Source organism: Miniopterus natalensis, chromosome 6 (genome assembly GCF_054644295.1).
Source record: "Miniopterus natalensis isolate mMinNat1 chromosome 6, mMinNat1.hap1, whole genome shotgun sequence".
Classification (NCBI taxonomy): domain Eukaryota; kingdom Metazoa; phylum Chordata; class Mammalia; order Chiroptera; family Miniopteridae; genus Miniopterus; species Miniopterus natalensis.
Genome location: NC_142086.1, coordinates 44,227,127 through 44,252,704, shown reverse-complemented (window position 1 = coordinate 44,252,704; position 25,578 = coordinate 44,227,127). Strand labels below are relative to the sequence as shown.

Here is a 25,578-nt window from a genome sequence, read left to right as displayed (position 1 = left end):
CTGCCTTCTCCCTCCGGAACTGCTCACTGTGGAGTGAGCCAGCTGCCATGTCATGAGGACACTAAAGCAGCCTGTGGAGAGACCCATGTGGAGAGGAACTGAGGAGTCCTGCCAACAACCAGCAAACACTTGCCAGCTATTGGAGTGCTTCCCCTCGGAAGCAGATCTCCCAGCCCCAGCGAAGGCTTCAGATGACTGCCTCCCCTGCCGACACCTTCACTGCAGCTTCATGATAAACCTTAAGTAAGAACAACTTGACTAAGCCGCGCCTGAATTCCTTACCCACAAGGCTACCAAGTTTGGCAGTAGTTTGTTATGTAGTTAGATATCAATATAACACATCTTTACCTGATTTGTTCCACAACAAGCATGACATAATATTCTTTGATTCAGTCATTCTATTGCTAATAAGTGTTCATTAGGAGGCAAAATCCCCAGCTGTTACAGATGCACAATAGCAGCCTATTCATTTAATAGTATGGTTTAGCTCAACACAGTTTGATGTCTTAACATATTCCAATAAGGACAATGATAACTTGGCTTTAGAATGATTCATTTCATTTCCAATAGAAAAAGAGAAAGGTGCTCTTTGTTCTCCTATGGATTTGGTATCAAGAGTTGTAGCTATATATGCATATATACACAACCCAAGGACATGGACAATGGGGGGGAGAGGGACTGGGGAGGGGGAAGGGACGGGGTGGAACGGGTCATTGGGGAGAAAAAGGGACATCTGTAATATTTTAAACAATAATAAAATTAAAACAAAAAAAGTTTTAACTATAATTGTGTCACTTATATTTCTCAGCTCCCACTCATCAATATGCTCAAAAAAAAAGTAGGCTAGAAACTGCAATAAAGCATTTTAAAAGGCTTTTTTCAGCATTATAGTAACTAAGATGGAGATTTTTTTAAAAATCTGTGTAAGCAAGACAAAGGCAAAGGCAAAGACTTTCTAAATTGTTCTTATAAATAGATGACTAAATCACCTCTGAGATTTTTTTAAATCCTCTCTTTTAACATCTGAAAGTTATGAGATATTCTGGGTAAGCTTGATTATCAAAGAATACCACAAATATACTTGGATGCTGTATATCGTCTGTGACAGAGTCAAACAGATCTGTGGAATTGTAAGGGTTCTTTGATGGAGGGGTAATTAATCCTTCATGCCCAAGTGTGTAGACTCCTGTAAGTACTCGTACAACATAAATGTGCTTCCTCCCATTGCTGTCTGGTCTGGAGTATTTATCATCAGCAGAATAGCTGGCATCAACAGCAAAATAGGTTCCTTTTCCATAGGCTACAGCTGTAAAGAGAAATTCAAAACCCTTCATAAGAACATAAAACTATCACAGTATGGAGAACCATGCCCAAACCTGACAATTAAAACTTCCATGCAGTTCTTGGTCACTAAAGCCACTCTTCATTATTTCTAAAATTCACCCCATCTGCCCTCAGAAGGTTGCCAGTCTCCTTTTGGGTGAAACAGAATGAGCTGTACCCTGACAATGGCAGCAAGGCTGCCACCTACGGCTGCGCTGCTCGGGATGAACATTCAACACCAGCCCTTCGTTCGCCTCACTCCACCGGCCAGACGACAGCTTGCTCACCGTTCCTCCCGGCGTAGCTGCGGTTGAAGCCGAGCCGACTGACGTGCGGCACCGAGCCCGCGTCCGTCCCGTGGAAGAGGATTCTCTCATTATCTGTACGGCCATTCTTGGTGTCCATGTGCTTTTTCTTTATCTGGTAGCTCTGCCAGAGAAATCCATTCTGTATCCTCTCAATCTGCAAATGACAAAGAGCAAAACATTTTGGAAACGACCCAAGAGCTCGGTGTAGTGTTTGTTGTGGCCTTTAAGCAATATAGAGAAGAGAAAGGGAAGGAACTGAAAACGAACAGCAAACTCTGAGTAGGTGATGACAAGAGAAAAATGCTGAGGTGTTCTAAATTGAATTACAGTGGGCTGGAGAGGGAGAGAAAGACAGAAGAGCCAACGAGACTGCTGCCATTCCTGAGGGTGTGTTGCAATGTGAATTAACTCCCAGGTGGCTACGCTGAGAGCATCTAAACAAGAGAAGGCCAGGCGTCATCAAGCCCCAGGGGCCTCGGCTTCTTGTTTACACATGAACTTTCCAGACTGTGTGCCCACCACCAATCGGAAGGAGCAAACACTTCTTCCTTACAGACTCCGTGTCTATCCCGAAACTAGCCCCGCTTCACCTTCTCCCACCCCCTTTATCTACAGCCAATGTAAATTCTTTCAAACCAACTTCCATCTTCCTCTGGCTGCTTGATGTATGAAAACACTCGCCAACTCCAGGAGGGTGGACATGGTGCCTTTTCCACCTGGCACTGCTGCGGGAGAATTAGACTTCACGCCCTAGGACCTGGTCTTTTTTCTTGCTAGCAATGACCCAATACTTTCAGCCATGGAAGCTGAAAATTTTGTTTAACAGTAGCTTTTTTGCCTTTCAAAAAAGGATAGGCTAAAAGTATCTGTATGTTGTAATAGTGCTTATTATTATCTATTTTACATAAAAGAACTTATAATGTATATTAAAATGTGTGCCTATATATATATTCCCTGGAACTCCTGGAAATTTATTGACATTCCAATTCCTACTCAAAAATTTGTAATCATTTAATAATTACTTCCTTAGTTCCTTCTGATCTCCCAACCACAGTTCTTTCTGCATTGCTCCAATTATGGTCACAAATCACCTCATAACTGCTTAATTTAATAACTATTTCTTTCCAGAGATCTCAATAGCATTTCAAATCGTGAATCACCCCCATCTTGAAACTTTTTCCTTCTTTAACCTTTTTTTTTTAAATAAGAATCATTCTCAATTGGTTCTCATTCCTTCTAGGAAATGAATTTAGCATACTTTCACTAATCATTTATTAAACATCTAGTATGAGTCAAGCACTGTGTTTGGTCTCTGCCCTCAAGACACTTTCATTCTAGTGGGGGAGGAAGACAAGAAAATAAATCGCTGCCCCTCACAGTGATAAGAGATGGGTTAGGAGAACATACACAGAGGACAAAAGCATCAGCAAGGGGCCCACATAGTCTATGTCTCAGGGGAGGGGAGGAAATCTGAGCAAATGATGTTCTAGAAACAAAGGTTGCAGAAGATGGGAGTGGACATCAGCAGCAGATGTTGAGGAGAGGCCAGGTGATAAAAGTGGGAGGGAAAGTTATTTTGCTGAGCATGATGGAGGCCTCGAAGGGATGAAGGTTTGGAATAGGGAATGCATGAGGGAGTTGATGGGAGGGAGCAAGGGAGGATTCCAGGTGCCCGGAGGGCCCAGCTGAGGTTGGAGACCATGAAAGAGTAATGATTTTATCTAGCAGCAGCAGGAGAGAAGAGAGGTTAGGGAATTAATCCAAAGGTGAGACTTTTCAAAATGGGTATGATAGGACAAGAGCCAATAATGTTGCAGATATTGGGTAAACACAATTGAAGCGAGGCTCCAGTACTCTCAGCAGCTTTTAACATAATGAAGCATCTCCTCCTTCAAATCTGTCTTTTCTGCAATCTCTCTTTTCTGATTCTCCTTCTTTTTCAGGAATTTTTATTCATTCCTTCAATAGGTATTGTGTCCCACAATATACTAAGTACTGGGAATGTAGAGATGAGTAGGAGGTGATTCCTACCTTATGAAGTCCACTGTCAAACAGGGGAGTCAGGCATGTGAAAGGTTACCAAAGCACAATTTCATAAGTGCTCTAAGGTAGTTAAGTACACAGTTTTATGGACACATCAGCTATACTTTAATTTACTAGGCTGTTATACCCTGCTCTGATGATCTTCTAATAAACTCCTATACTTTACTGACTAATATTTTTATGCAGCATAGTGGATGGCCATTGTAGAATCTCTGAACACCCATTCCACTTCATCCCCATTGTGGAGCAGCTTCTGGTTTGGATGGAGTTGGTCCTCCTTATAGTCGTAGGATGGAGCCTAATTGGGTTAAACAAATCTTGTGATGGGACCCAATAGCCCAGGTCCAAGCCAATCAGCATACGGCATTCTCCCAACCCAGACTGGTTGGAGTGGTCCACTCAACACAAAGCCTGGGATTCTTATCTGTTAATTGTGGGACAGGCACAGTGTCTCTTCTGCAGAATGTGAATGGGGGAAGCTGAGACTATCTGATTGCCACCAGCAGCCACCCTGTAATCACAAAGGGAATCCAGCCTTCAAACAAAGCTGACACTGTAGACAGCAAATCCAGAGAAACTGGATCCATGGCATTATTGAGCCACTAGATCAAACTACTCCAAACACCATCCTACTTCTGGACTTTCCATTAATCTCCAGTACAGTTCTTTTTAATCAGTTTTAGTGGGTTTATGAATTGTAAGTGAAAGAATCCCAACATATACGTGTGACTTTTGGGAGTCTCCTTCATTACTGCTAATGAATGAATCATGAGATTTGAGGTCTATGGAACTTGAGTGAGCCTAATTAAAATAAATATAATTTATTATATTATATTTATAAGGTATAAAAGAAGAAAGTGTTATATAAAAAGATAGCTTTCAGGTTAGTTCTTCAAAATTTAAAATAAGTCCTTTTTAAAATGCAATATTACCTTCTCTATTGTGTAAGAAAGACAAGTCTGAGAGAACTTGTTCTTCACAGCGTCATATTCTGACTGTCCAGGTTGTAGTGGGATCACACAAAACTGCTGCTGGTTCATGTCAGTCCAGTGTTCAGGAATATTATCTGGAAAGTTAGCATGACATTCATTACCACAGTTCTCTGAAAATCAAGGCATTTCCTATGCTCTTTTTTCTCATTCATCTAATCCTGGCCTTTGGGGTTGGGGGAAGCTACACTTTTACTATCCTAAATTTTATAAACACAGATGAAGTGAGCAGTCCTGACCCTAATACGACATAGGTTAATTAACGATTTAGCTAAAATATTTAGATAAACTTAGATTCACTATAGCTTGAAATGATAATCTTCCCAGAAAGTTCTATGGAATTAATTCCATAGAAGCTGATATGTAAACATGAAAGCTAATTTACTGATGTTTTCACTTTTATCAGTTCTATTTAGTGTGGCTATTATTTTTCTTTGGCAACAGGATTGCCCTGCTAAAGATACTTAAAGCACATTGCTCTATATCCCATCTTCCATGATAAGCAAACACCACCTAAAGAAAATAACAGAAGTGCTCAGTGAGTGCTTTCATATAAAGTGGTGATGCTCAAAGTTTTCCTTTACTTTCCAATGGCTTCCAGAAACTTTGAACACACTGAAGCTACACATCAATGTCCTGAGATGACATGACTAGTAGAAATATGGACAGATACTATTAAAGAAAGTACCACAATACCACAGATAAAAACCAAAAGATTTCTTTCTCCTTACAAACAAGGCCACAATTTTTAGTGAAAGATATGCCAGGCCTAGGAGAGGGATCCAGGGCACTCCTTTCCTGTTTATCAAGTCCATTCAGGGAATGAAATTGTAGTGACGAAGTGAAGCATCTATCCCTCATCTGGAAGGTCTTTTCAAATGCAATTTTCAAAGAGTGTTTCTGGAGAAGTTTCCCATGGTAGGGTGCATAGTTTCTGCAAATTAAGCTCTTTGCTTTCCTCCGCTGTCCATCCCTTCCAGATCTTTTGACCTAATCTTTTCTAGTCCTAGGCATTAGAGCCCTCTTGGACCTGCTCCTTTCTTTTTCTGAATGCAGCAGGCAAGACTGGAAAGTAAGGGAAGTGTTTCTTTGCCCCCCCTTCCCTTCATGGCATGAGGTTGCAGAGCAGAAAACTACCAACACTTGGAGTCAGGAGACCTGATAAGCCTCAACCTATGACCAACAATCTCAGTCTTCATTTTCTCATCTGTAAACTGGAGATGATAAGATCTGCTCTCTTCACCATCTCATGAGTTTGTTACAAGTTTAAAATATAATAAGAGGCATTAAAGCACTTTAGGGAATGCCAAGTCCTTTATAAACACATGGTTATTATTCTTAAAAAACGATTACGTTTGATCTTTTCTACATCCCATAGGTATTTGTACTTAAAAAGAGAGTAAAGCCCTGTCCAGTTTGGCTCAGTGGTTAGAGTGTCAGCCTGTGAGCCAAAGGGTTTCGAGTTCGATTCCCTGTCAAGGGCACATATCTCGATTGCAGGTTCGATCCCTGGCCCCAGGTCAGGGCGTGAGTGGGAGGCAACCAATCAATGTCTTTCTCATGTCAATGTTTCTCTCTCTCTCTTTCTCTCTCTCTCTCTCTCTTTCTCTCTCCCTCCTCCTTCTTACCCTCCCTCCCCCTTCTCCCTCCCTTCCACTCTAAAATAATCAATGGAAAAAATATTCTGGGGTGAGGATTTAAAAAAGGGAGGTGGAGTAAAGTATAAAGCCAAGGGTATTTTCTTGAGAGGAAGGACTTTTTTTTAAAATCCTCACTTGAGGATATTTTTTTCCGTTGCTTTTCAGGGAGAGTGGAAGGGAGAGAGAGAGAGAGAGAGAGAGAGAGAGAGAGAGAAACATCAATTGGTTGCCTCCTGCATGCACCCCGACCAGGGCCAGGATCAAGCCTGCAACCAAGGTATGTGCCCTTGGCCAGAATCAAACCCAGGACCCTTCAGTCCACAGGCCAATACTCTAACCACTGAGCAAACTGGCTAGGGCGAGAGGAGGAACTTTTATTTTATTTTATTTTTAAACATATCTTTATTGATTTCAGAGAAAGGAAAGGAGGGGGAGAGAGAGAAAGAAAAACATCAATGATGAGAGAGTCACCGATCGGCTGCCTAGCCCGCAACCCGGGCATGTGCCCTGATCTGGAATCGAACCCCGATCTCCTGGATCCTAGGGCGATGCTCAACTGATGAGCTACACCCAGCAGGGAGAGAAGAACTTTTAAATCACACCCTTAGGCCACACCAAATTGTGCTACCTCCTCTGCCTGTGGACAAAAGGTGTCTCTGGCTAGACAATTTAAGGATGAGAAAATTGAGTCCCAGAAAAGCCGAATACTCAAGCATCCAACATTATGTGGAAGCCACCATCAAAGCAAGGAACAGAATTGTGTTCTGTTGTCATGCAGCCCAGTGCTTCATAAAAAATAACATAATAGCCACCTTTCTTTAAGAGTTTACTAGGCACTTTCTTGAGCTCTTTTCCTATAAATCTCTCTTAAAAGACAAATGTCCCTGTCCTTCCCGTTCTGGGCACTGAAGATAAATGCCCTCCTACACCTCTCCTTGTGTACCTGCCTCAGTCTCCTCTCCACATGTGGAGGTGGGATAAACACCAAGAACCCTGACTCTGCCTTCAGTCTCCACTCTCTTCACCCTGCAAAGATGACCTAAGCTGGTCCAATCAGAAGGAATCTCAAGCCTTATAATGGTACTTCTGTTCCCAGGCCTAATTGGATATATTGTTACTGGATACTCTTTCCTATTGGACCTGATCACACGAGGATATGGACCTGAAGCTGTGAGCAGCCGTCTTTCACTATGTGAAGCCTGATAATAAAGACAACCCAGCTGAGGAGAGAATGAGAGATGAAGAAAGTCAGAGTCCAAGATAATATCATATGAGTACCTGGATCAAACTGGACCTGAAGCCAAGTATGTCTGGACTTTACGGACATGTGAGTCAATGAATTCCATTTTTTGCTTAAGCTAGTTTAAACTGGATTTTCTGTTACTTGCTACTGCTAGAGCCTCAACAGATCCAGCTATTATTTTTATTTATTTTGTGCGAGTGCGTGGAGCTCTTACATGTACTGTGTGTGGCAGCACATTGAGGAGAATAGTTGTCAGGAAATAAGTGTAGGGAGAAATGAAATTCCTGCTGGCAGACAATTCTCAGTTTAAGAAGGCTGCTGGTGACAGGTGTGCCTCATTACTAGTAAAACTCACAGTGCTTCTGGGTAAGTGCTCAAAATGGATAAAAACAGCGATTGCAAGAGGAGGCTACATTTCTAGCTATTTTAACAGCAGTACAGAAGTTACAAAATGGGAGAAAGCTAGCTCAAAGGAGCAGGTCAACACAGATACTTTCACAGCAGGAATCTGTCTGCTCGTGATGTACAATCTGTACCGCCGGATGACCCTGGCCACTCAGGCATCTGCTTCTGTTCTCAGGCTAACTTATCTAGAGGTGGATGACCAATAAACCAGTATTGACCAGCTAGTTCATAGCTCCAAGGGGCACTGAGGGTCAATACCAATCAAAAAGGAAGAAAGTGAGATCATTGGCTTGGATTTTCAAAGTCTATTCTCCTGTTTCTGCTTCCTCACCTCTTCTCTCCTCTCCCTGTTCACTTGCTATTCCTGTTCTCCAGGCATGATTCTGTCCCTCAGAAGAACAATCAGTTGACAGGAGATTGTGTTCCACATTTCTTCTACTCTTCCCTAATATTATACGCGGTTGTCTGTAAAGTCCTGGAACTGATAGAAACAGTGAGCATTCACATCTAAACATTTTCTAAGTGATATTAGACATAACCACATGATTTTTAAAGAACATCTTACATGCAGCCTTGGGGAATGTGGACTGAAAGGTAGGTGATGTGGTGTTTTCTCTTTTCTTCATGTTGTCATAGAATACAGTTAGCAGGTCGGCTCGAAAGACAACAACTTTAACTTTTTTTAATGATGGGTCAAAATGTTTCTCTGTGAAGTCTACAATAGCACTGATCATGTCATCAGCAACTCTGACGGGGTTTTTCCCAGCATTTCCTGGAAAAAAAAATTTTTTTTTTAAGTGACAAAAGAAGTTTTAGGTGGGACCAGATTTGGCAAATGCAGTTCTCGGTGCTGAGGAAAAGGAAAGCAGCACCCGACAGCCAGGAACTGACCTGGCACTCACAGCTGGGTCCTGGTGTTTTCCAGCTGAACACAAACAATTTAATAGAACATCATCAAAAGTAACCACTCTGTAGCCGTGATGAATTAAGCCAAAACAAGACCACTGCATAGTCATGTCTGACCATAGACAAAAATCTGAACACTATCCAAACCACATAAATGGCTCAACACTTCCCATCTTGACTAATATAAGCAATCATTGCTTCATTAGCAATCACAGCTTTAGCTACACTCTTCTTCTAGATAAGATACCCAATCATAGAATTACTTCCTGGAAGCATCCAACATAGAGCAAAGTCCTACGTACTTGTAACTGCCATAAAGTCTTCTAACACAAGTTCAAATCTGTTAATAAGTCCTTCCTAACAACCTCTTGCTGAGATGCTGCATGGTTCCCCATAGTATGTTTTCCTAGTGGTTTTAGCTGAAGGGCATTGGAAGTGCAGAGAAAAGAACATGTAATTTGGATGCAGACAATCTGGGATTATGTCCTGGCTCCCCACTGATTAACTGTGTGATCTTAGATAAGTCATTTGATCCCTCTTATATTAGTTTGCTAGGGCTGTCATAACAAAGTACCATGGATTGGGGGCTTATGCAATAGAAATTCATTCTATTAAAATTCTGGAGGCTAAAAGTTTGAGATCAGGGTATTGGAAAGATTAGTTTCTTCTGAGGCCTCTCTTCTAGCCTAGTAGGTGGCCATCTTCTTGCTGTGTCTTCACATGGTCTCCCCTCTGTGTCTATCAGTGTCCTAATCTCCTCGTCTTACAAGGACACCAGCTGTATTGGATTAGGGACCACTCTAATAACCTCATTTTAACTTAATTACCTCTTCAAAGGCTGTATCTCCAAATACAGTCACATTCTGAGATACTAGAAGTTAAGACATCAATATGTGAATTTGGGGGGACACAATTCAGCCCACAATACCTCTAAACTTCAGTTTACTCAGCTATAAAATTGGGGTGATAATAGAAGGGAAGAATATGGTAGCTAAGAATATAGCAATTAAGAGCACAGTGGTAAAAAAAAACAAACTCACAAAAACACAACAACAACATAAAAAAACAACAACACATGATGTAAAAAACCAAAAGGGTAATAGTTGAAATGTACAGGCCAGGCTGCTTGGGTTTGGACTTGGTTACGTTGCTCACTAGCTATATGACCTTCTGCTTTAATACCTTAAGTTCTTATCTACAGAGTGGGGAAACTAATAGTCAAGGCTGGGTCCAGGTTTTGTAGGTTTTGAAATTTATACATCTCAGGAAAAAAACCACAAAATTACAACTATAAAATTATGATAAAAGTGAATATTTAGAATCGGAAAAGAAATCACAACAAAGGATAAAATTTTAAATGCTGAAAATGTATTTCCAAGTCAAGCTGTTTTAGCTGTTTTCCAAAAATGCTTGCAGCCACGCCAACACCCAGTGCAGGGGAAGACTGAAAAGCCAAAGTAGGAAGTAACAGTGGTCTTAACCCATGGAGGTTAAAATGGCTCACTTTTGAAGTTTTGCAAAATCATATAACCATGTGGAGGCATCATTAGGGCCTCTCTCAGGGCTTTTTAAAAAGCTTGCGCAATTGGGTGTGAATGAATCAGGGAGTGGGTTATTAACATCATCTTCACCTAGGAGCGAATTATTGTATGATGTGATAGAGAGGATGAGGAAAGTGTTCCTAGAAACTGAGCAGGATGAACCGGAGCTTGTTGGTTAAGGATGGCGACTGCATCTTACTCATGGTTTTATCCCCAGTGCCTTGCATGGGGCCTGGGAAACCGCATTTCAATCTAATGAATGAGGAGCTACTGCAGTAAACTGGATGGGAGCAGTCTTAAGGCTTTGGAAACTGAAAGGAAGGCTGAAACTGAACAGCCCCCTGGAAGAAGATTTAATAGGACCTGCTGACTATGGGAGTCTGGGACACAAAGAAGCAAGGGTGGCGGGACAGCTGGAAGCTCATGGCACCATCGAAGCAGGAAACTAGAAAACGAGACAACTCAAGAGATGATGACAAGTTTGGATTGTGATATAACTAGGTTTTTGGTGACAACCTCCCAGGGGAGATCCTGGAGAAGGCTAGAAATGCTGATTTTGGAGTCAGTGCAGAAATGGTCATTGATATAATGAGGGCAAATGAATCCCCCAAAGGAAAAAAAAATGAACAGTGAGAAAACTATGAAGTTAAGGGCCAAACATGGAAAGATACTTAGGAAACCTAAAATAAAAAGATGGATGAAAGAGGCACAGGCCCCATGCATAGCCCTGAAAGGGTCTGAGAAGCTGCGCCCTCTCTGCTTTACCTCACTATCGCTTTCTGGACTCAGCACTGAGTTCACTAAGAGTGAGGCTGTCTAAAGGAAACGGATTATTCCAAATCTTTGAGGGATGAGAGGCTGCAAACCTGTTCCAATGGCGGGAAGGGAAACAGATGTGTGCTTCCTCTGTTCACACTCTTCTAGAACACTGGAAACCGTTTTCTTGACATCATTTTCCCCAGGAACATGAATTATTATCTTGCACATTAAGTGTCCACCTTGTGTAACTATAAAATCTCTGTGAGGCTGTGTTGCTGGAAAAAAAGGTGGGGAGGGGAAGAAAAGGAAACACACAGAACACATGACTTATGGGAAGCAATGCTGATTACTGAGAAATGAAAATAGCTGACCAAGTCCAGCCTCTGTCCGTCTAGCTAGTTTCACTCTCTGGGACTGTGACAGGCTCACTTCCTTTACAACCTGGATTCTACACTGTTAAATATTTTGGGTACTCTTCAAAAGCACTCTACTTGTGTTAATCCACTCAATCCTCAAAACAAGCCTAGGGCGTAGGTTCTGTTTTCTCCTTTTCATGGATTAAACAAAAGCACAGAGAGGTTAAGGTCAGCAGCCCAAGATTGCCCAGGATTTGAACCTAACCAGTCACTGTCCAGAGCTCTTAACTCCCACCCTACTGTCCAGAAGAGTAATTTATATGCTCATTCAGCCAGATTCATTTTTCCAGAGGTGAAAGTAATGTATTCTGTGGTGTGGAAGTGTGAAAGGAGGTGCCCCTCCCTCAGGACCTATAGAGCTCTTGAGCACATGGAAATTATCAGGGCTTATTTTAACGCACCACCTTTTTGTACGCTGAGTGAAACAAGGCTCCAGGAAAACGCAGGAGGAGAGTTGGTCCCTGTCCTCCTGTGGAGCTCCCATTGCCCAGGCACTCCCTGCTGCCCCTTGGTTGTCCCACCTGCTCTCTTCTCCCAGGTAGCATCCTTAGACTTTTCCAGCTGTTCAGCCAAGTTTCATTCTCTGCTTCTGCCTTCCAAGGTGCAGCTAGTTCTTCCAGCACACAAATAAATCCCTGCTAATGTCCTCATGTTGGGATCAATATTACCATCCTCTGATCTGTCTCCAGGAATTTATTCACTCCAGAGAAAATGTCTTAATCAGAGGAGAGCTATTAAGGTGGGAGTTTCAGGCATGATAGTAGGTCAGTAGTGGGAATGTATTGTCAAACATGAAACACTGTGATTTCTTCAAATCACACTCATAGCTGACTGTCTACTCTGCAAGGTTCAGTCCTGGTTTTGAAGGATGAATAGGTTTTGATCACTCTTACAGTTTCCTCACTGTGCTGTAATAAAACATAAATATTTTGTTTCTGCAAATCTCCTGAGTGATAAGAGTGTCTTTTATGAGATGACTCTTGGAGGATGGGGGTGGTGAGAAGGGGGTGGAGTTAGATAGCTCCCGAAAGACCAAGCCCTCCTTCCAGGATTAGAACTCTCAGCCCCACCCCTTGACCTCTGGGAAAGGAGAAGGGCTAGAGACTGAGCTCAGGTGCAAATCCGATGGTCTAATCAATCATACCCATGTAATGAAACCTCCATAAAAACCCCTAAACAACAGAGTGCAGGAACTTCCTGGTTGGTAAGCACATCTAGGTGCTGGTAGGGTGGTGTCCCTGGAAGGGGCATGGAAGCTCTGTGCCCCTTCCCTCATACCCTGTCCTACGCTGGAATAAATTTTTAGGTCCACTCCCGCCAGGGGTGCCACAAGCAAACTGAACTTTCAAACCAAACCTTCATATTCCTATAAATGTTCCACTTAACCAGAAACACAGTATATCCATCCAGCCAGCTAATCCCCAAACAGCAACTCAACCAACCCTGGACTCCACACTTATTTCCTTGTGCCTTGATCTCTCTAAATAAGGTAAGATAAGGCACACAACCCCAGCCAGTCACAGGCTGTCTCCACGGTTGCGCTTCGAACCCTCTATAAAACCTGCGCTTGCCCACCCCCCAGGAGAGGGCTCCCCCGCTTGTGAGGGGGCCCTGCGCTCCCCTCCACGGGTTGTTTTTCTTGAATCAAGGATGTCAAGCTCGTTACTAAATTGTTTGTGTTGTCATTTGACACAGTGTGTCTTTCATTTGGCTGTTCCTGATTTGTGTTCTTTATAATATACTGGTAAATGTAAGAAAAGTGTTTTACTGAGCTCTGTGAGTTGTTCTGGTAAAGTGTTGAACCTAAGAAGGGGTGACTGGGAACCTCTAGAGCCAGCCGGGCAGAAGTACAGGTGGCCCCTGGGACTTGAAACTGGCATTGGAGGTGGGGGCGGTCTTGTGGGACTAAGCCCTCGAGCTCGTGGGATCTGGCACTCGCTCCAGGTGGGTAGTGTTGGAGGTGGAGAACTGGTTGGTGGGGGTAAACCCCCCAGGCCCACATGGCCTCCTACATTCATTCATAATAGAAGCAGAAGTCAGCTGCATGGTGTGCTGTATGAAGCAGAACAAGACTGGGGGGCGTGGACGGTAGTTTGTACAGCACTTCACAGCTCACAAAACTTTTTTTACACTCCTTGTTCCTTCTCCTCTCACAACCACATGTGGGGCAGCCCTTCCAGGCTCCTCATCAGTAGAACCTTCTTATGGGGGAAAGAAGCGAAACTCGCAGAGGTTGGATGACATGCCCGGGATCCCTCAGACGGGATAGAGCCTGGATTATCAGCACCCAGGCTGGGTTCTTTTTCATTCTCAGGAAGAGACAAGTGGGATGGTGGGATACAGGATCTCTCCCCAACAGCCACCGCATCCTATACCACCGATGTCTGCTCTCCCAGGGAACCGACCTTCTTCCAAAGCGCTCACCGCTTACTGCGCCATGGGCCCTCTCACAGCAGTCTCAGCCCTCAAATTTTCAATAGGTTGTAAGCAAAAGCAACATGTGACCATACCTAGCACAGCACATTCATCTTCCACAGCTGGTCCAGCACCTTCTAAAATTGCTTTTGACACCCCTACAGAAGACATGTTAGTGATATTAAGATATCTGTTAAAATTCAATAAGTGGTTATAACTTTTGTACATTAGACTTTTATTCAGCTCACCCTTTGCATATCCATTGATGCCCCCTCCCTCCAAAATCACCCTTCCTTCATTCAATGGCTGATGAATGAACAATCTGATCCACAGGATGAGGGCACTGTCCAATAGCTGGGTCTCCAGTGTCTGCAATTTTACCGTCTGTATTTGTACCAGAATGTTTTTACAGTTGTTTAAGGGGTTGTTGTTTGTGTGTGTGTGTGTGTGTGTGTGTGTGTGTTCTATGCTTATTATTTTACAAAATTGAATTAAAAATATAAAAATAAAAGTTCTGATATGAATGAGAAGCATGGATCTCAAAACTATAACAAACCTGAGCATTTTACTTAAATTCTTTGATTTTGTTATTTAATTCTGTTTAATTTGTTTTTTCACAATTAGACAGACAGTTGGCTTCTTTGGTCTAATGGCTCTTCTAATCAAGGCTGCAGCTTCACCACCTTGGTCGTGTCTAAGGACAGCTGGGTTGAGCGGTTGAAAACATGGACTTTGCATTTTGGCACAGAGTCAGAGTTGACTCCACATCCTACTAGCTAGTATGTGACTAGTCAGTTCCTTATCTGTTACACAAAGGCTGGCACAGTACTTTTCTTACAGGGTTGTATGAACATTAAAAGAGATAATGGATGAAAAATGCTTAGCACAAAATCTAGCACACAGAAAGTATTGAATAAATGTTAGTTATTTTAACATCATGAACATCGATTGACCTATCATCTTCTATCTACCTATATCTCCTTGATTATGCATGTGTTATGAATTGTATCTTTTTAAAAATCTGTTTTTAAAAATTTGTTTTGGTCTCTGACTTTGCAATGGTGGAGGTTTTTCTCAAATATCAGGTGATATTTGTCACTCCATTGATATTTAACAGTGAGTTTGGAAGCTCCATGTGCAGGCGGCTTGCTGAGTGATAGGCTTCAGTGTAAGGTGAGCAGGCAGGAAATACTGGACTTTAGGGCAGTCAGGTTCTCCCCAGAAGGATCCTCCTGTCTCTAGTCTGGAGGGTGTAAGCCGCTCTGCTGCTCTGGGAGCCCTGCAGGGACAGGGGCTGGGCGCTCGCTGTTTACTACAGATGTTTCACTGAAATCCTGTTTTCAGTCTAGCTCCCCACCCATCTCACTTGTTCCCATTGTGCTAACTCCAGGAATCTCTCTGGTTCAGTTTCTCTAAAAAATACACTTCCCGTCTCTGGCCAGGAAAGAGCAAGGGAAGTTACTGCTGCAAGGGGGTAGCATCAAGAGCTCTAAGTGCTATGGATACAGAATTTCATCCAATTCCATTTTCATCTCTTTTTATGCCCTGCCTCCCAGGTTCCTGCTGCCTCCAGTTCCTGTGTTTCTAGGGGCTGCTGTTCTCTTCGGCGGTACAAAGTTTTCTCCATTCCCTGTCAGTTACCTCCACTAGCTAGCTGCTTCCCATCTTCTGAAAATATGCCGCTATCTCTGTACACTGTTGTTTTTCCTCCAACTCTCTTTTTCTCTGTGGGTTTATCCCCTTTTAATTCCTTTACTGTTGCTTTGATGGAATTTCAAGAGGGGGCAAAGATAAATGCATATGTTCAATTTACTATGTTTTAAATAACTAAATGTTCTTTATTTTTTTTAATTGAATGGATAGTCTAAAGATTCACTTCTGCATAATAAGTTCCATAATATTTTGCAATTCAGAAAATACTTAAGTTTCTACTTATATTTATGTTTTATCTTGCCCTTTTAATTTAAAAATTAATGTTTTGTAATATACAAACTGCATCAGCATACGAGTATATGTATTTAAGCTATAAATGAATAGGTGCTCAAAGGTGTTATATCAGTTGGGGTGGTCAAATATTTTAGAGAAAATCAAGAAAAAGAGGTTGAATTTCATTTTGATCAGTATAGTGTAGAGGAGAGTTACAGGAAGTGAGATGTGAGTACTAACTGAATTACATAAAAAAGGAACTAAAAATAGAAGAACTTAAAGCTGATTAAATTAGAAGTAACTTTGATAGTTCAGAGCTAACAAGGGGATGAGAGCTGACATTGACTAAATATAATGCATCAGTTACACCCCACCTTTACATCACTTAAACCCCATCTAATACTTCTTTGGGAAATAGGCATTTCACAGGCAAAGGGGTTAAGTGATTTATCCAAGGCTACAGAATGGTAGGTGGCATAGCTGGGATTCAAACCCAGGTCTTTCTGATTCCAGGGCCTGCATATTTACTACATGCCTCTCTGTCTACTCAGGGCAACATTAGCCACCATTTCCCTTCCAGAAATTAGTCATGTTAATAGTTACAATCAAGTATGCTACTTAAATGAAGTACCTGATTTCAGATTAAACATCCTTGTTGTTGAGTTTACAATAACATCTACACTTTCTTCTGTGATATCTCCAACAGCAACCTGGAAAGTAAGTGCACCAATTTTCATTTCATACGTTGTGGAGTTGGGGTTAGTGACAGTCCCGGAGATACCTGTACAGAAAGAGAATGGATGCAAGAATAGCTGGCGCCTGCAGGAAGAACAAACGTGACGGGGCCCTACTCTCTTCCCGGTCCTCCTCTTTCTTTTCCTCGACATAAATCCAAACATTACCCTGTTTAACATGGCCTGTTAAATTGCTGGGTGTTCTTTTTAAAGGAAATCAGAAAACAATGCTTTGAGCAGTAGGAGCACCTACATTTTCTCTGCTAAATAGGATGAGGCAGGAACATCTGAGGGGTGAAGGGTGAGAAAGTAGGGGAGAGTGCAAAGTGCGCTCTCCTTTCACACTGACATTTCTGGGAGATTCTTTTTTCCCTCCAGCTTTATTGACATATGATTAACAAATAAAAATTGCATATATTTAAGGTGTACATTGTCAGGTTTTCATTGTTAAATGATTGCCACAATTGAGCTAATTAATATACCCATTCTCACCTAGTTACCTTGTGTGTGTGTGTGTGTGTGTGTGTGTGTGTGTGGTGAGAACACTTGAGATCCACTGTCTTAGCAAATTTCAAGTATATGATACATTATTATTAGCTATAGTCCCCATGCTGTACATTAGGTCTCCAAAGTTTATTCATTTTATAACTGAAAGTTTGTACTTCTGGGAGATCCTTTTATTACTCTTTTACAAAAAGGAAATGGTCTTAGAATGGCTAGGTCATTTGTCCAATGTTAAACAACAACTTACTAACCAAACATGAGCTCTTCCTGCCCCTTCACATCCCACTGAAATAGCAGTATCAAGGCTGCTCTAGGAAAATTACCTTTAATATGTTGACATATTACTGTCCACTCTATACTCTGAGCCTTTACAACTTAGATGTGCCTTTTCTACTCATCCTGTAAACTCTTTAGGCCTCTCCTTCCACATTTATACAGTGCCAATAGAACCAACCACCTGTTTACTGAGCCATGGTATAGGGTTAAGTAATATAACATATATGAAAGCAATAAGTAAAGTTCAGTGTGTCATGTACATTTTAGTTATCTCTTATTATCATATCTTAGAAATTCTGGCCTCATTACCAATGATTTGGTTCCCAACAATATGATTTATTCTTTGGAATGCTCTAACGCCTTCTCCATTACTGACTTGTTCTTTGTGGGAATCTGTCTCCTTCTTTTGGACTTTAACACAGAAAAGTCACTAAGCAAAGGGAAATATTTCCCCAGCAGAACAATTTCACCAGACCTTGAGTACCTCCAGCCATGAGATTCCTGTGCTTTTTAGGCTTTCCACTGGACCATCTAGTGAATCTATCTAAAAATGCCTGAAGAGAAAGAAACACAGTTACTGATCACAACAGTGCTCTGTAGAAATATTCATCCAGTTCTTTGGAACATGGAGCATCAGACATCAAACAGGAACAATTGTTCTCAATAGATTTTCTCATCTCAGAGACTTTTAATTAAAGGGTTGTGATTCAACCTAGGAATTTTTTCAATAAATACCAGTGCTGACTTACATTATTTCATGGGAAGACCATACTTCTATCTTAAATTCCCGAGAATAACTAAGAACTCAGAAAACAAAAGTGTATTTGATATCTTTTTTTTTTAATATATCTTCACTGATTTCAGAGAGAGGAAAGGATAGGGAGAGAGAGACAGAAACATCAATGATGAGAGAGTCATTGATCGGCTGCCTACCCTGCAACCCAGGCATGTGCCCTGACAGGGAATCGAACCCCAATCGCCTGGATCCTAGGTTGACACTCAACCGCTGAGCCACACCAGGCCGGGCTTGATATCTTTTTAAATGCTCATTTTAGAAAGTTGTAGCACTTGCCCTTAAAGTCGAGCAATAATAACCACTTCTACAATCAGTTTTGAGACTTCCTATGTGCTAGAAACTTCAAATACATCCTCTCTTAATTCTCACAGCTGAAAGGTATTGTTGCCATGCTGTTTACACATAATAAAACTGAGATTCAAAGAGGTTACTTCATTCGACCTTTAAATGGCAAAGCCAAGATTCAAACCTAGCTGTACCTTTCTTCTTCATACTCTTTTCTATTGTTTGCATTTTTGTTATGAGTATACAATTTATACAAAATCAATAAAACTTTTTCAAGGGTGAAAAATAGATTTTGATACTCAGAGTAGGCAAACCAGCTGAGGATCATGTCTCAAGGAAGGACATTTTACAAGGGCAGGGCTACTGGGAAGTACTTGGTAAGTGTGCTCTAGCTGATTCTCCAAGACTAAACATGGTATGACGTTTCCAGCTTTAGACTCTCATAGACCTGTATGGACAGGCTATATTCTATTTAAATAAGTACATTCTTGAGGCTACTCATGTCTGGCTTTTTCTCTATAGATAAAGTCATGACTTAGCTTTCCTTTAGTCATTGTTAAAATATCTGGGCCACTTTTACACCAATAACTTTCTTGTTCTTTCTAAGAATTTATTTATTATAAATTATCTTGTCCTTTGATAAACTGTCTAAGAAGGATTGTATGTGTTGTCAATGTTACCTTATAGTTAAGCCATATGACAACTCCCATCAGCAACCCACACTTATGGGCAGAGAAGTAGAAAATGCTATTATTTATAGATTTTCTAAGACATCAGACTGCACTTAGGTTTCTTGCCAGAATGACAGAAGAGATACATAACCATACCTGAGGGCTTTCATCATCATCTAGATGTACCAGAAAGTGCACTTCTTGTAAGGTTTTCAGCCATGAACTGCTACTAAATTTAGACACTTCTGAGAGCATTATTTTAGCAAATATAGCTTTGGGAAATCCCAAATTTCCTGTTCCAATCATGGGAAATGTGATTGATGAGAAGGATAGCTCTTCTACAGTCATCAAACATTTCTTGATTATACTTGCCATGATCTGAAATGTACAAAATACATCTATATAAGCAAGGGCTCAAGTTAGTAGCAGTTGTAACAAGCCAAATGTTCTCCCCATGAGACAAATGTGAATTTATCTCATGGGGGGAACAGATCTATACCATGCCAGAAGATTACCAATGCTATCAAGTGAAATGGAAAACTAAGGACTTTTTCTACCTGCTGAGAAGACCCCATTCCATTATCCCAGTCTGGAGCCACAACATGGAGCACAGCTTTGCAGTCCAGATTGTAGCCACTTGTCATGAATATGCTACCCACTTCCTCCTCTGTTTCCTGTTTGGTGGCATTTAACTCTTCCTGGAGGATGGGACCAGCTTTCTGCAAAAGAGCCTGAGAGAGTGGTCCTCTTCCAAGCTGAAGATCCGTGGGTACAGTGTTGACAATGACATCAGCCTTAATGAAAACATCAACAATTTGTTAAAGGTTGAATCAATAAATACTTACTGAGCACCTATGACCTATTAAGTATTATGGGGTAATGCACAAGATATGTGTTGCCCTACCCTCAGGGGGAGTTATATTCTGTTGTTAGTACTTAGATACCATAATGACGTGAGCCCCAAAACTTAAAAATTAAAGAAATGTATTACCCACTACCATCAGGTCAACATGTTATAAGTCAGAGTAGAGCTATGAAAATGACTGAAACAGACTAGAGATAGAGAGATATAGAAAAAAAAAAGTGTGAGAGTGAAAGGCAGAGGCAGAAAGAGAAACATAGTGAGACTGAGGAAAAAACACAGAAAGATTGAGAGAGACTGAGGAAGAAAGAGAGAATTGTTTTTAGGCTGGCAGGAACTGAGAGTAATTGTTTTGACTTTATTAATATACATAAATAAAGAATGGGTCCCTCTAAAAAGGGGAGTTCTGGTCAGCCCTAAGAGCCTAGACAAAGGAAAGTCACTGGAGTGAAGGTTGGCAGTGTCCATGCAGCCTGTTTCCAGGGCACTCTGTTCTCCAGTGTCTGTTCTGAGGCCATCTCTTTGGTGAGATGGGGTCATTGCCTGATGCTAACAGATATTAGATATTCAATTCATCTAATTCATTTACTCCAATTTTGTGTTCAAATTTGGAGGGAGAATGCTCTGATCATGTGGATTTTGAGGATTCTGGGTCCTTGGGGTGCTCTTCCTCATATAAATTCAAAGGTATATATGTCTCTGGGCCACATAACAGTACTATTTCACACTCTAAGTTAACAATAGGCCTCTGTGGGTCCACCTCAATCTTATATGAGGTTAGTTAACATAAACTAATCTCTGGGCCCAAGAAGCTCCCTGCAGGGATAAGAGTGAGTGAGCCTTCCAAAAAAAACAACTAGATCCAGCCCACTTTCGCCTCACTCCCACTTGTAGCCTCACTCTCTACTTACTAATTCAATACACTAATATGTAAAAAGTAAAATAGTCTTAATGTTCAAATCAGTTCAAGATAACCAAAACCACTCTGTGTTAAATATACAATTATTAATTGCTATAGAATTCAAAGAAGATAGGTATCCCTTAGATTGGATTGGCTAGTAAAGACTTTACAAAGAGGATAAGGGATATAAAGAGGACAAGTAGAAAGAAGGCAGGAAAGCATTCTAGGTGGGCTATCATCTAAGAAAATGCATGGAATTGAGGAACGTCAGAGAGTTGGCCTATTTAGCTAAAGGAGAGTTACAATAGTGAGAAACACTATTTACTCCAATAAATAGTGTCTGGCTGGAAATAGATGATGGAGGACTCTGAAAACCCACCTTTTTCTGGACTTTATCCTAGAAGCAGTAGGGAGCACCTGACAAAACAATGTTTTTGGAAGATGCACCAAGCAGCAGCATAGAGGACAGGCTGGAGGGTGAGAGCCTGAAGGCAAGAAGGCGAGGCCAGTGCTAAGGGGATGAAAAGGAAAGGGCATGTACAAGGGACATTGGGCAAGGAGTCTTGGAAATTAACTTGATAGGGAAAGGAGTTCAGAGATGAAAGAGTTTAAGAGGGTTCCAAAGTTTATACAGCATCATCCAATGGTAAGAATAAGTACCCTGACATGATTGACAAGAGTTTAACAATCAATAGAAAGTGTAGAGGAAGGACCTCAGTTTCCTAGACTATAAGATGAGGGTAAATAATATCTCTCTCAATTAGATTGTTGTGGTAATTGTGTGAGGTGAAATTTAAAGTGGTCAGTTGTAAGTGGATAATGATAATAGCTGTCATTTTCTGAGTCTTTACTATGTGCCAGGAAGGTGCTAAGGGCTTTTATATGACGTAATTTTTTCAAACCTCACAACAACTCTAATACCATCATCACCCACATTTATAGATAAGGACACTGAGGCATAGGGAGATATTGACCGAGATCAGTGGATGCTCAGTGGTAGAGTGGTATTTGAACCCTGCCAGTACTGGCTTTACAATTGGTCTGGGTAACCACTGCACTGTGCTGCCTCCTAGAGTGACAAAGAAATTTAGTGTACTTTTATGTCGTTCAGTTTCTTTCTAGTCTGATTATATTCACCAAGCAATCTCAGAATAGTCATCTACAGAGCTCACTATTACCAGGAGCCATGGCAATTAGCTTTCTCATTGCAAATTAAATAATTACAATTCCATTTTACAAATGAGTTTCTTGAATTTGGTTAGTGTCAGATCAAGTCTAGTTAAAATGATAAGATTCAACTTCTCAACCTGCAGATCAAAGGACAAAGTCCTGAACCCATGTGACAAAAGAGTCTAAGGGCTCTATTTACTCTAGAGAACATGAAGAAAGTGGCTGGCTGCCACCCCTCTGCCCTCTCCTTAGCTGCAGCAAAAGCAAAGAATATTTCCAGTAGCTCATAATCCATAGGAGTCTCTAAATTTCCCAGAAGGGTTCTCTACCCATTAGTCTTGAATGTGTGCCATCTGAAGGTAAATATCAAGTGTCAAAATGGTGGACATTTTAGAATTCTGAAGAAGACTCCAAATCAATAATAATTCTCAGCCCTAGATTAGAACCACCTGGAATGCTTTCAAAAACTACTGACACTTAATCCACATACCTGACCAACTAAAATCAGGATCTCTTGGGGTGAGGTCTGGGCATTGGTATTTTTTAAAAGTTTTTCCAGGTGATTCTGAATTGCAGTCAGGATTGAGTTTCATGGATGTCAACTTTAGATGGAACACATGGCCTGTTAATTGGTGATTCCAAGGAAAAGAAAGGAATAGGAGGAGAGGGACAGGCAAGAGCCCAGCTGAGCATTTAGTGCCTGTACTGATAACATTTCTCCCTCCTCATTTCTCCCGTGCCTTAGAAGGTGATGAGGCAGGAGCAATGGTGTGTGTGTGTGAAGGGTGATATTATAATGTGATATATATGTGTCTTCCCATTAATGCTGATGAAACAGGAGAAGAAAACAGAGTTGAGTTCAGAATAGGTCAAGATAAGTTATAGAGAAATAAAAGAGGTGGATTTGTAGAACCTGCTTGGTGGTTAAACTTGGATCTCTCCACATAAGTACAGGTGGAAAGATATAAGAGATGGTAAGTACACTGCTGCATGAACCTCAGGTGGGTCTAACTTCTCAAATTTATACGATCTTAATCGTTGACCCTAAATCACAGAACCAGTTCACTAGACCCCACTGTTCTTATGTAGGCTTACTAAATAGAACCACTTACACAGAAATATGAAACATCTCCACTTATCAACAAGAGGTTCAGACCTTCTTTGGTTTGGGTTGAGGCTATAACATTTCTGTTTGAAAAACAATCTTTCAAGCTGACATGATCCCTTGACTGTAAAGAAAACAGCAAAAAGCATTACCAGGTAACGCCATTTGAAGACTTTCCCCATAGGTGCCCAAACAAAAAATAACTATTAGATTTCACAGACTTCTCTAACTCAACTCATAATCAACCCTAAGATTCAAAAGCAAGTAATTTATTATCACAATGTTTTGGTATTATATTTAGCATTGTACCCCAACTGCCAATGAGCACTTTTACTTATTCCCCCAAGAATCCTAGCCTAGCAGACCCTGTCCATTTCCCCTGGCTCTTACTATTTAAAGGTCCCTCGGTCATATTGGCAACTGTATTTCCTGCCTGGGGACTTTCCATACATAGTGCGAAGGTCTGCTTTGCTTGCCAGTGTAGCAGAGAGGAAGTGCAGGTAAATTAAGCTGCCCTCCCTTGCCCTCAAGCCCTCATTCAATGATTGGCAGAAGCTGGTATAAAACTATCCCAGCAACCTTGCCTGCCAGATAAGACTAACTCTGATTTGCCCAGTGGGATTAAGTAGTAACTGATTTGATAACACACCCTATCTGTGTCCTTTACTCTTCTATATAAATCACTTGCACTTGAATCTGTCTCAGTTCTTCTTCTGGGGGAACCCATAAGTAAGACACACCCCATAGTTTTCCACAGTAATGCATTAGCAGTTTGACTAGTAATCAGTCACACTGATAGTCAAAATTCTAATAGAATTTTGGAATGTAAAGAGTCAGCACAGATCATTCAGTACAGAAACTTCATTCTCCTAAAAGGGAAACCAGTGTGCAAAGAGATGAAGCCGCTTGCTCTACATCAAATTACTAGCTAATGAGAGATACAATACTTGAATCTGCTCTTCACAGAAGAAGAGCCAAACAGTAAAAACATGCCATATGTCTCATACACACACACACACACACCTGTCCCCACACCTGTGACAGACATTATTCATTGGTATCTGCACTCTTTTCCAATAAACCCAGATACAGTCTCAAAATCTTTCTCAACACAGAGCTCAGGCAACAACTATCATTTGATCAGCAATAAATGTATTTTCCATGTCTGATCTAACTCAAAAAGGATATGAATTTTCTTTGCTTAAAATAAATTTAGAGAATTTTTCACACTCTACTTTGTGTAACAAACAGAAAACGCCAGAAGGACTGGGAATGGGCTTCCTGAGCAATCCTTTTCACTTGCTCCAGAATGTCATTCTTCTTTTGTACTGTCCTTCCTGCGGTCTGGTATGAATGGTGAAAGCAATATCAATGATCTCCCACACTCAGAATTCCTTTGGTATAGACTCTTCAAAGCACTGATGTGAAGACTAGAAAGCTTTTCAGAAGAACCAGCCACATTCTCTGTCACAATGTTTTGGTTGGTGTCTTTAGTTGCATTACAATTCTTTTCACATCCTCCAAACAACCTATTATTATGGCCATCTCCTTGAACGTATCAATCAAAACCCTTTCATCTTCATGCTGTTTTTTATGCTCTCTCATACTACTGGCTTCACATTCATTTTGGTGGCTTGATATTTAGACATGATATGAGAAAAATTTTTAGAAACGCCTCCTTTCCAGATCTTGATGACATTGACCTTTGTTCTTCCTTGAGTGAACTAGGTGGGCTCAGACCTGAGTGTTACCTCCAGCTGACTACCTTCAGCTGACTTGGGGCCATGTTACCTCACAGTGGCCCTTCCCCTTTTATAATTTATCATTCCAATCAGGTGATGCTTTCTCTGCAAGATTCTTCCTTATGAGAGGATCCAAGGCCACCAGGAATGGTGCCTGCAACTTTCTCAAAGGCTCCTCCCTTCCGTACAAGGCTGTGTTGAAAGAAACATAATAGGAAAACACAGACGTGGGCCTTTCATTGAAGACAAGATTTTTGATCAAGTAGGTGTCCACCACTAAAAAATAAAAAAATTAAAAGGTTAGATATTATACAGCCAAAATCTTTGGCGCAAGAAGAAATCCTGATATTAATGAGACTGAAATACGGTGTGTCTACTATCTAAAATGGTACCACTGTCAAGCAGTTCAGTGAAGGATGTGACATGCATAAATGCAATGGAGCTAATCCTCACCTAATGAAATAGATCTATTCCATTCATGGTTACTTTGCAGTGAAGTTTTATAAAACTAATTTGATTTTCCCATGGACATCCATTATACTGAAGAGGTGATTTTTTTTCTGAAAAAAAATCTGCCCCTTAGAGATTCAATAAATGCAAACAATAATGCATGAGCAA

General features: G+C 41.1%; 1 protein-coding gene across 1 annotated transcript; it reads right to left on the bottom strand.

Moving 5' to 3' along the window:
* Positions 1-1,016: 1,016 nt before the first annotated feature.
* PARP15 (poly(ADP-ribose) polymerase family member 15) lies at positions 1,017-25,004 on the bottom strand. Its single transcript, XM_087817809.1, has 13 exons — positions 24,984-25,004; positions 23,226-23,342; positions 19,738-19,974; positions 19,337-19,558; positions 17,904-17,982; positions 16,546-16,695; positions 14,084-14,146; positions 11,265-11,432; positions 8,517-8,723; positions 8,283-8,432; positions 4,607-4,740; positions 1,611-1,785; positions 1,017-1,306 (listed from the first exon to the last, which is right to left on the bottom strand). The coding sequence occupies exons 1-13, from the start codon at positions 25,002-25,004 to the stop codon at positions 1,017-1,019; spliced, it is 2,013 nt and encodes a 670-aa protein (XP_087673935.1).
* Between the last annotated feature and the right edge of the window lie 574 nt (positions 25,005-25,578).